This window comes from Malus sylvestris, chromosome 15 (genome assembly GCF_916048215.2).
Source record: "Malus sylvestris chromosome 15, drMalSylv7.2, whole genome shotgun sequence".
NCBI lineage: Eukaryota > Viridiplantae > Streptophyta > Magnoliopsida > Rosales > Rosaceae > Malus > Malus sylvestris.
This window is the reverse complement of record NC_062274.1, coordinates 6458833-6471663: the sequence shown is the minus strand read 5'-3', so window position 1 is coordinate 6471663 and position 12831 is coordinate 6458833. Positions and strand designations below refer to the sequence as shown.

Here is a 12831-nt window from a genome sequence, read left to right as displayed (position 1 = left end):
GTGTAATCCTATATCCTGGAGTTCTAAGAAACAACATACTGTTAGCAGATCTTCCACAGAAGCTGAATACCGAGCTATGGCTACCACAACTGCAGAGGTGGTTTGGTTACAACAGTTGCTTAAGGATTTACATCTTCCTTGTACTGACATTCCTCTTCTTCACTGTGACAACATATCTGCCATGGCCTTGGCCACAAATCCAGTACTCCATTCCAAAGCTAAACATATAGAGATCGACTGTCATTTCGTGCGTGAACGTGTTCAGCAAGGATCCATTTTGCTTCAGTTTGTTTCTTCTGCTGAACAGCATGCTGATATCTTCACCAAGGGGTTGTGTTTGCCTTTGTTTAGTACTCATTGTAACAATCTTATGCTTGGTTGTTCCTCGCATAAGCTTGAGGGGGAATGTTAGAGTATATACACACGTGTAACAATTGTATTGGAGGACTTTAGAGTTAGTTATATGTGTGATGTATTTATAAGTCATGTGGGTTACAGTTGGAGAGTAATGAAAAACAGAAAATTTCCCTCCTCTTTCTCTCTCTAAGTTTGTTCTCTCTCTTCGATACTTTTCCTTTCCATTGTTTTCTCTGTATCACATATATTAGGTTGTTATCATTTCAAACTTTAACTTGATTCCAATTCGGCAGTTTTTGTTTTTTTTTTATTTTTAACATAATATGTTGCACTGCAAAGTTTGCGATTGAACAAAAATCTGACGAGTGCTTTAGCATAATGTCGTATTGTCACATTATGGACCCGCCAATTTTCAATTGGGAGATCGTGGGGCAAAGCTATAAGACTAAAAAGTCTAGATTTCACATGCAACATGCAATTATGTTTTTTGTTTTCTTTTCTGTTTTAAATAATTGTGTTCCATGATGTATTCAAGCTTTGAAAACCTAAAGTTCGATGGGATTGCACGTGTGAAACTCACGAGCTATATGAGATTTTGCACCATTTAGAGATCGTATATATTTAGGTTAAAATGTACAGGGTTTTTTTTATATAGAAAACTTCATTTTAATCCCTAAATAAGATTGCTTTTTCAATAATACCGTATGTAAGATTAAAAACTAAAAATAGTCCTCCATGTCAGATTATAGTATTCCATGTCACATTTAATCATTTTTTAATAAATTTATTGCATTTTTAGTTTCCCTATTTACCCTTATTACTCTTTAAAACCAATTAGAGAAACAAATATATAATTAATTTTTCAAGAATGCTTAATTAACTAGATCCATAATTAACATGTTTGTTATAACATAAATCTCCATGTGTTATTCCAATCAAAGAACCCAGAAAACTCAGAAACCATGATCAAACAAAAAAAGCCATAAAACTTACAAACCAAAAATCTTGTTGTATTCGGCAGAAAGGAGAAAAAATGGGCTTTTAGATACCAAATTGAAGGTGAATCCAGAGATAAATGAAAAAAAAATACAAATTGAGAAAATAGAATGTGAAATCACAACTTAATTGACCGTACCAAATTAATCGGACATACACTATATAGTACCTAACCGACCATACCGAATGGATAAGACCTAATTGATAGTATCTAAATGATTAAGGTACATTCATATAGGTACTATGATTTAGGTGCATTCATATAGGTACCATGATTTAGGTGCATTCAGGTGCATTCATATAGGTACCATGATTTAGGTGCATTCATATAGGTACCATGGTTTAGGTGCATTCATATAAGTACCATGGTTTAGGTGCATTTGACTTGGTACTATGATTTATGTGCATTCGACTAGGTTATATGATTTAAGCACATTAGGACATGGTTTAAGTGCATTCGATTATGTAAAATATATGATTTGGCTATTTATATTTCCTCTATGCTTTGAATGGTGATAATGAATAATTTGAATTAGGTATTTGTTAATTCTTGTAACGTATCACTAATATTTTTTTGAATTATGTTTATCATTTTAGAAAGTCAAACAATAATGAATGCCAAAAAATATGGAGCAAATTACAATCAAATATTTAATAGGGGTATTATAGGAACCCAAAAAACACATTAAATATTTCAAAACAAGAAAATATAAATTTTAATATTTATGCTGACATGGAAATTTAGTCAAAGGACTATAATAAATATATAATCTAACATAAGGTTTTAATTGAATTTCAATCTTTATCAAGGATTAAAATGGAGAAACCCCTTTTTTATATATAGTTTGATTTACATGGGACCATTTTGTAATTATTGCACTCAACGGGCGAACCTGTACCGCATATGTTTTAGCTTGAATAATTGATCTTTGTTTTTCCTTCTTTCCTTTCACTTTTCTTTTTTGTCCTGAACGGCGCATCCTAATTTATGGCTGCCAAGTTAAAGACGACGATGATACTTGGAGTTTGCACAGCTCAGGCTTCAGCCCATTACTACTTTGGGCTAAGATTGTTGCTTGGATTTGCATTTTGATTCCTGTTGCCGGAGAATACTTTGTACTCTTATACGCTATTTTATGCGTGGCAATATTCAAACTAAGCACATGATAATTAATGTGATTGTTGGGTGTTCACACATGGAATAATATCATAGATGAAGTTGAGTTCTATATATACACCATGAAATCAATTGACAATAAAAGGAGTACATCATTTACGTATTGAGTTAGTTTTAGTTATTTGTTCAATTTGTGTTTGATTCGGTTAGTAGTTGATGTGGCTGGTTTGTTATAGATAAGCCTGTTGTGTTAAACAGCTCAACTACTCCACAGTCTGCTCCCTTTGTCAATGAATGAAAACTTGAAGCAGTTCAGTTACATTTTACAGCCTCTTGATCGATTTCTCATCTCTCTGAATTTGCTCTTTGTCAGACCAAATAAATTGAAATAGATGGATTGAATACTAACGATTATATAACAAATATATGTATGTGTGTGTATGTGTGTGTGTGTGTGTGTGTGCGTGTGCGTGTATTGAAGTCCGACCAAGTAGTGTACTCATCATACCAATAGTTACATATATTGCTTGAAATCAATTCTTGGACCGCAGCTGTTTCTTCGACCAAGCATTGGCATGTTGTTGTTCAGATTTCTACTCTCAGAGCTTCTTTTTGCTATGTCCCTCAGGGCAGAGGTCAATGAGAGCTGAGGGTTGAGCCTAGTGCTCTTGTACTTCTGGCAAAAGTCCCTGTGAGAGCTCACGACTTCTTGCATGGGAGTGCCATTTGGAGCCCTCGTCATATTATCTTTGACAGCTACTGAACAGAGCCCACAAACCCATTTACCTGAAAAGGAGCCCTCGACTTCGTTCATATAGCCTTGTGTGCACTCCTCCTTCAGTCCACAGCATTCACACTCTGCCTGCTTCACTTCATCAATTGTAGCAAGCATAAAATCGTTGCTACTAAATTCCAGTTCGTTCTTATACTTGTTTATTTCAACTGAAACATCGGAGAATGCCTTTCGAAGCCTTTGCTCGGTCTGCGGCTGTATGTATGCATGCATGTTTACGCGAACGCATGCATGGACATGAAAGAGCGAGATTAGCTCAAAGATATAATAAACCATTTGGACAGATAAAATTAACACATTTATGACACAATTTGATAGAGACGGGCCTATTACTGTACTTGTATTAGATAATGTGTTCAGCAAACGTATCAATTTTGTGTCTGAATAACATTACTCTTGATGTAAAAGTTAAAAGCAAGCAATATATTGTATGAGTATAGTTAAAGACAACATTACCATGTCAACTGCTCAGAGACTTGATGATATGATCATATATTTGTTGAGAGAAGTAATAGTTGGCTATGTTGAACTGAAGTATAAGATCGGCACATATCACTTGGGTATTTATACGAAATGAGGGTGTGTGGGTTGGGTTTTCTTGTGTATTGGCAGTCGTTTCAAAGGTTGAATGCGATAATGTAATATATTTTAAAGTTGATTTGGATATACATAAGCTTCGAGAAGTTTTTGTCAGTTACATGCTGAAAGGCCACTTTACAGACTAAAATATCAATGCATTCTACATATTAGCTTTGCTTTTTCATGCCAATGTTGTGCAAATTGCACGCATTGTTATCAAAGCATTAATTTATAAGTGCAACATGCACCACTTGTTAATTGGCTACCTAGGGCTCGGGTTGCACTTTGTTCAGTCAGCGGCCGGAGTTCTTGCATGCATGCATGTAAAATACAGTCATAAGCTTAGCTGATATTATATGTGTACTGTAATTAATTGCTTGTAGTCAAGTTTCCACTCGCGAGGAATTGATGAGCCATGCACATCTTTGAGAATTCCATAAGTTTGTACGTGGTCTTTATGGAGCTAGTTAATTTGGGTTTTCAATGGTTTATTTTCATACTGTGCACCGACCAAAACTTGTTATATGAATATCTATTGGTGTGATCGCATGTCACACTGGTACGTGATCAGCAATTAAGTTATATGATAAGTTTTGTATTTATTTGTTAATATATGCTATACGTAGGAGTAGGACTATAAATATTAATATTATCGTCTATTCATATTATAATATTTAAATTAATAACATCACACAATAATGTCACACTCATGCCGAAATTTATAGACGTCTCTCATGAATCCACAAAAGAAGTGATTGGGGTCTTTTAAAATGACCAAGTGCACGGGTAGATAAACCAAAAAGAAGAGGATAATGCATGCAAAAACCATGGATGATAAACCATAGGACGGTCCCCCTCCATCTTACACTGCCAACAAAACTATCTAGCTAGCTAACAAAGACGTGGAGAATGGCCCATCGGTGGAAAAAGATTAATTTGATAAAATCTTTAATTGTGGGGGTTATTGGAATGGACAATTTAAAAAGTAAACAACATACCATGCCACTGTCTTAATTTCCTATGGATAATGTCAGGGAGATTAGAATTAAATTTTGTAAACTAAATAATCTGGAGTTGATGGTTAGATTATTACTTAAGTATTAATTAACGTGTTTATTTCATTACGATGACACATCATTTAGTTTACAAACTTAGTTAAAAAGTTTAGGCTCCCTAACATTATCCTTTCTTACCAACATGTTTGTGGTTGTGAGCTTTAGTTTGTTATGGTACACAAAGAATGGTTGCCCTTTTAGGGCACGTTTACTAATCCGTAATCAAAATAGAGGGAATTGAATTGAGGAGGGGTTGAATTGAAAATGAATCAGAATCAGATTCATATAAAAGCTGTTTACTAAACTGTCTGGAATCAGAGTATAAATAATGCTAATTCTATACAAGTTGTTTACCAAACACCCCTAAATCGGTATTAAAACTAATTTAATTACTAAGCTGCCCATGCCCTAAAGAAATTCATTTATAGGCTAGTTAATAAATTTTAATTTCCAAAACAATATAAACGTAGACCTAATTATATATATATATTTTTAAATAAACAAATAAGATAAAGTATAGGAAGAAAGAAAGAAAAAAATCCAGGCCATCGCCTTGAACGAGAACAAACAATTACATATTTTTACATCATGAATTGGTAGCTGCGGTGCTGGGCATGTGTAGGAATGATAAGGGTGGTCGTGGTGGTCAGTGAGAGGTAGGAGTGGCGCTGGGCTGGCGTGGTGTAGGTCTGTTCGGGTAATGGAGATTAATCATGGAGTTTAAAAATTCAAGTGCGGGTATAATTGGCAAAAGATTCCTTTCCGGATTTCCCACATCTTCAGGAATTGGATTACCACTTATGTCTAAAGAGTTGAATTCCTCCAAATGAGGAATTCAATTCCAAAATTTATATGGGTCTCACTATTTTTTTTCCCCTATTATTTAGTAAACACAAGAATACTTTAGAATCAGAATTCAATTCCTCTTTTTATTCTGATTACAATTACATAAATATACCCTTAATGGGTAATAATATATGATGCGGCATATGTGACATATTTGATAAACGTTTAACTAATGAGATAAAATCAACATTCCCATGATTAATCATCAATAAACATGGAGTTTACATCACATATTTGACATTGAATCGTTGTACGATTAACTCCTAATTTTTTTTTAAATTTATTCACTCAAAATTACATCAAGGTTATGACATGTAAATTTGCTTTCAAACCTTTACCGTTGATGATGGGACTTGATAATGTTTGAGCTTGGCCCGCAAAGTGTAGTACCTGGGCCTCATCACAACTGGCCTGGGGCAGTTTTAGGACGAATCACAGTTCACAAATATAATTTTTTTTAGGCTTATTATACAAAATAATCTCTGAGATTTGCATGATCAATAGAAATGGTCTCTGAGATTGAAAATCAATAGAAATGGTCCATGAGATTGTCCACCATCCATGATTTTGGTCATTCCGTTAAAAACTCTTTGGGCAATTTTCAAAGTTTCGTAACTCAATCGATTATTAACCAAATTCGACCCATAATACATCAAAATGAAGATAAGACAGTGTAGAACAAGATTATACCTATTTAGAAGCCCAATGGTTGCCGGAGATAGCCGGAAAATAGCCTGAAAGGTGACTGGTCTGCAGGAAAATTGGAAAACTCGCCGGAAACTGGGTAAACTTTAAACGTTCATAACTTCTTCAATACTCAACGAAATTGAGTGATTCAAAACCAAAAATCATACTTCTTGACGAGACAAAGAGAATGGTGGTTTGGTCGGACAACAGCTCGAAAGTGGCTAACCATTTTCGAGTTAGCCACTTTCGAGCAGTTTTCCGGCCAAACCACGGCTAGTTATCTGTAGAGAAAGATTCCATTTTCTTCGTCTCGTCGAGAAGTATGATTTTTGTTTTTGAATCACTTGATTTCGTTGAGTTTTGAAGAAGTTATGAACGTTTAAAGTTTACCCAGTTTCTAGCGAGTTTTCCCGTTTTCCCTCGGACCAGTCATCTTTCAGGCTATTTTTCAGACATCTCCAGCAACCATTGGGCTTCCAAATAGGTATAATATTGTTCTACACTTTCTTATCTTCATTTTGATATATTATGGGTCGAATTTGGTTAAGAATCGATTGAGTTACGAAGCTTTGAAAATTGCCCAAAGAGTTTTTAACGAAATGACTAAAATGATGGATGGTGGACAATCTCGGGGACCATTTCTATTGATTTTTAATCTCAAGAACCATTTCTATTGATCATGCACATCTCAAGGACTATTTTGTATAATAAGCCTTTTTTTTATTTTTTATTTTCTCTACAAACCCCTTAAATCTCATGCTCCAATACTATGCCAAATTATTGTTTACCAAAATGGAAATATTGTTTACATATTTAAAAAGGTGAAAGTTGCCATGACTTGATAAATGCTCAAATAAATAAGACAGTATTTTCCACCAAAAGAAAAACGAGACTGTGGCTGGATTTGGTACCGTACCAAACCTCCATACCAAATTTTTGGTATTTCAAATTTTATTATCATTGTCATGTCAAATTTTCAGTAATACTAAATATTTCGGTTGGTATGATAATGTAGTAACAATACCACTTTAATAATAGGCCATTTTATTTAGGCCAAAATCTGAAAACATATTTAGTCCAATATACAAATACCATTAAAAAATATATCACCCTTCAATTGTATTGCAGCAACCTCTTTATTTATTCTTTGTCACACATTTATTAGTTATTAATCCAAATTTACTAGCTTAAAATGATTATAAGAAGAAAATACCTCGAGGCAACGTATAAGAAGGTAAAATGAATTTTTTCCATAGTGTGCCAGTTGGTTTTTTTATGTTAAATTAAAAATAAAATGTTTATCTTTTTTTTGTTGGATTTATTTTTTAATTAAAAATGAAAATAACAAAACGCACTAAGTGAGTTTGTGTTGAAATTACTATTTAACTCCAACAAAACAATTTTGGATACCATTCACATTTATGATTGATTCTGTACAATTATCATACTATTGCTGATTGATACATAATCAGTATAGTACGATAATATGCTAAAAATATTCACCCCTAAGCTCAATTTTATACAAGGCGTTTATATATTCCTTCATAGCTAGGCTCATCCCATACGACCAAGTACATGTATAAAGAAAGGAATAGAAATTTGGCACAAACTTTATTTATGTGCTAGGGCTAACTAATCAACAACATTGGCAAGTGTTGAATTGTTTAACCGACTGAGTCCCTTGTTCAAATCATCTTCTTTCCCTTAATTTTGACTAAAATTGTAATATCTGTGTAATAAAAAACTAATCGATCAAAGTAAGATTAGCATTAGATGGTTACATTTATTGTAAATGGAAAGTACCCCTTTGACGCGGATACTTGTTGTGTTACATAGAGAAAAAAACTAAAAAAGTCCCTTCAAATTACAAAGGTTTACAATTTAGAGTTTAATTAGAGTTTAAGATTTAGGGCTGAGTTCTTCTCTGTTGATTGCGGGAATACAACTGGAGCTCCTTGCAATACCCCCGTTACCCTTTCGAACACTCTTATCTCTAGGACTTATGGATTTTGCCCTAACCGTTGAACTCTTTTTGAAGATCTCTTTGATGGCCTCAGCTTGGTACAAAACGGGGTATGCCCTACCAAGCCTATTGAACTTTTCACAAGCACTCATATGCTCATTCACAGCCTCTTCTCGTTTGCCTCCATTCTTGTCCATCTCTTCCTTCACAGCCTCAGCACACAACCCGCAAATTAACTTCCCCGAAAACTGGCTGCGCACGCGATCTATGTACTCATTTGTGCACTCCTCGGACATGCCACAGCACTCACACTTGGCATCCTCAACCTCGGATATAGTTGGAAGATGAATGCCATCATCAATGGCTTCTTTGCTGCTGCTGCTGCTTAGTTCAGCTGAGATGTCAGATATGGTTCTTTGGAGACTTCCCATTGAGAGCATTGGAGGTTTGTGGACAGTGTTGGCCTTAGAGTATGAACCCATCTGGTTTTCTCTGTTTGGTGGCATGATGGTGAACTTGTTGAAGTTCTAAGAACTTCAAAATTTTGAGTTTGAAGATTTATGGACTCTACTTGTAATTTATATTGTTTTCTGTTTTCCTGTAGAAGATGGGAGAAAGTGTATGTGGACTATAAGTGCATGTGAGACAGAGAGAGAGAGAGAGAGAAGGCTCCTGAATAAGCAAGATTTTTCATGAAGTGTTGAAAGCTAATAGATCTTTTCTGCTTTTTCTTATATGAAGGATTCTGCTTTGGTTGTTTTGGCTTAAATGCAGTATTATATATGCAGTTCAGTTAGAAACCTTTATGTGGTGAGTTCTTATTGTTATTTGCTTTTAAATTATATGTTGGAACTGGAAGCCTGGAAATCAGCATATGGTGAGAAAAATGGTGCAAAAAAAATGTATTCATAGACTCATAGTAGGGTTTTGTTGTGAAATTAACAAATTGTTTCTGCAAATTAAGGCATTATTAATTTTCTCTATTTCTTACTGTAAAAAATATAGGAATTCAAAAACTAGGGTTCGATCTAAAGAGCTATATCTTCACGAGAAACAAAACCAACCATGCATGTGAAAAGTTGAGAGATTATAACAACATTGTGGTCACATCAGATTCTCACATGTATTCGAAGGTGTGAAGAAGAAAAGCTTGTCGATCGAGCTGTCAGTATTTCCTTTGTTGGGAAGAAAAAAAACAACGGCATTTAGTATGATTGGGATTTTTACTTAAAAGGAAAAGCAGGAAGTTGGATCACTTTTTAACCTCTTATTTTTTTTTTTTTTTTTTTTTTTTTTTTTGTGAAGCGACCTCTTGATCAACTTTGTGAAGGCAACTAGGGGTGGAAAAAATTCCCGAAAATCCTGAACCGAACCGAAAAAATCCTGATCTCAAACCAAAAATTTCCCAAATCGAAATTCCTGAACTGATCCTGAAATTTCGGTACAGGATTTGGGATTGGCTTCTCGATATTTCGGGAATCTCATACCAAACCGAAAATACTTTGGTTGCGGTCCCTAACTATGAATATTCTTTGACTAAAACCTTGTTGGTTTTCAATTTTTTATCCAAGTCCCTGAAATTTTCATTTTCATTATTTATTTCTATGTACGTTACTATATTTTTTAAATTAAAAATTGAAATTTATATTTGTTTATATTAATGAGATTTTAAATAAAAAAACATAATTTGTGGGATTAAAAATATTAAAATATAAATATACTATTGTGTGTGTGTGTGTGTATAAACATGGGTATGTTCATCAAAATTAACCAAAAAATTATTGTATCAAAACATGAGTACATTCTTCAAAATCACAACAAAAAAAAAAGAGATATTAGGCTTAATAATATTAGTAAATTTCTTCGATTAAACTTAACATGGATACATTCTCAAATCAAAGAAAAAAGAATGTACCCATATAAGTTTAAAAATGGATTACAAAAATTTGAATAGATTTTATATATAAAAAAAATGGTACATTTTACATATAACAAATTGGTATATTTAAGAATGAGTACATTTTAAGATTAAAATTTTGAAAAAATTACATGAATTGGTACATATAATTAGCATGGGTACATTTAGAAAAAATAAAAATGGGTACAAATACAAATAAAACTTTAAAAAATATGGGCATAAAAAGAAATTAATATATGGGTACAAATTAAAACTAAAAAGAAAATTGGTACAAATTAAAAATGGGTACAAACTAAAAATAAAAATAAAAATATATGATAAAAAATTTAACTATAAATATAAATATACTAATTGTAACATTTTTAACATTAAATGAATATATTTAGAAATAAAAAATATTTTATTATTGAAATAATTAATGATGTTATTAATACCAAGGACCTTGATAAAAAATTGAAAATGAATAAAGTTTTAATCAATGGAGTAGCAAAAGTAAGGATGAGAACCTGATTTCTCTATATTATATATATACACACACACACACACAAGCCCTTTAAGGGAAGGGATCTACGTCAAGAGGATATCCCCATTTTTTTTTAAATGGGATTCCCTTCCCTTAAAAGCTTCATATATATATATATATATATATATATATATATATATATATATTATTCTTTTATAATTGATGCTAGTAGTTTCTAATTCATGCTCTGCAAATTGGAATGCCCTACACCTTGCATATTTTTCATGTTCTGTTTGATATTCATTTGGATTTTATTATTACTGCTGCCATGGCCGATGATTTAAGAAGACTTGATCTTTTGTCTCTCAACAGATTGCAAAAAAGGTTTGATCAATTTGAATTTTGACTCTGATAAAAACAGTCAGACATTGTTCAATTAAATGGTAGTGTGAATGAAATGATATTCCTAGTTCATGAATGTGTTCTTGAATTATATATTTGAAGAACAATTCATAATTTCATATTTCAATTTGGGATTCCCAATTTGTCCCGAAATCCTGAAAATATTTCGGTATTCCTGAAAATTTGGTTTGGGATTGATCTTCAAATTCTCGTCCTGAAAAATTTCGATTTGGAATTCGGGATACTAGTTTCGGTATGGTATCCCATACCGAACCCCCCCTAAAAGCAACACAGGAACTTCATTAATATGAAAATTACACCACAAAAAAGGGGGAGTGACACTTTTTAGTCGGCATGTTACCAAATCTTTATTCTTTGGTGAATTCTTTAACCGACAATGTGTTATATGTTTATCTATTATTGTTCTTTATTGTTACGTAGAACGTAGTATGACAGAAATGGAGATTCAATCCTATTTCTTATTTTTAGAGTTTGCGTTTTCAAATATTAATAGTTTTGGAATTATAAAGGCAAGACCTTCTTCGTCATTTTTAATTTATGAGAGAGAGATACTCCAACATTCGAAAGAGAAGTACTAATTTTGGTCCAGGAAAAAACACAAAGAGACGGGCTTGGGCTTTTTGGCCAATTACGAAAGTTAATTTACAATTGGAAAAGCAGAACTTCACTGGGCCTATGGGCTACCTCAACTTTGAGATGGCCTACATAGCCTGTTTATGACAATGTTGATACTCATTTGTGGCTGAGGCCCTTATCGCCCAGCCCAGCTTCAAAAACAATCCTTAAAAACAATAGTGCTCACTTTTATTAATCTCACCATTATAAAAATGCATAATTAATTTGTAATCTTTTGATTAAGGAAATTTGGCCTTGCTTTTACGGGCTAAGAATTTTTTTAGATAATAAAAAGTGCTTTTTGTTGGCAGTGCTTTTAAAAACTCTTGAATTTTTTTTAAATAAAAATTGTACTCTAGATAAAATAAAATTTAAAAGCACATTCAAACTAGCGTTATCACATACTTTACTAATATAATTTTGGACAAGCTTAATATGAAATCATTATGAGGTAATAAAGAATCTCTCATCTTTCTCACTTATCATTTCATACAATGAATCTCTCACCATGTTTTGATACCACTAATAATAGTAAAATTTTAAAATAAATAAATAAATTGAGCACGTCGGATTCAATCAAAATCAAGAGTCGTCTAGGGTTTGCAATTTTTCCCCGGTTACATCCATAGCTATTCCAAATGAACATACAAAGAACTGACTTTCTGAGCTTTCGTTTTTAGCTTTTATGGACCCCAATTGACTGATAAGTGCTTATTTCAAAAGTAAAATTTAATATCCAACTTCCCAAAGAAGTATAGTGCCTAATCCTCCATATTTATTTCGGACAAAAATGTTATCCCCCAACCCAAACCAAGACCAATCAATCAACATGCTTTTTTTTTCTTGCACTTATTTCTTTCCTCTCTGTAAAATTGTCGCAATTGAAAACTACGTGTACCAAAAACATCATCTTCAAAGACTTTGAGGGTAAATAAGCCAAAAAATTCACGTTGCCACCACATAACAGGTTTTGTGTCCTTTCATGTACCTGAAAATTTGCTTTCATAACGATGCCTACA

At 33.1% G+C, this 12831-nt stretch overlaps 1 protein-coding gene across 1 annotated transcript; it reads right to left on the bottom strand.

Annotated features, from left to right (window-relative positions):
• Positions 1-8175: 8175 nt before the first annotated feature.
• LOC126604964 (uncharacterized) lies at positions 8176-9118 on the bottom strand. The gene has a single exon (XM_050272302.1). It carries the CDS (start codon positions 8897-8899, stop codon positions 8330-8332), a length of 570 nt encoding a protein of 189 aa, XP_050128259.1. The 5' UTR covers positions 8900-9118; the 3' UTR covers positions 8176-8329.
• Between the last annotated feature and the right edge of the window lie 3713 nt (positions 9119-12831).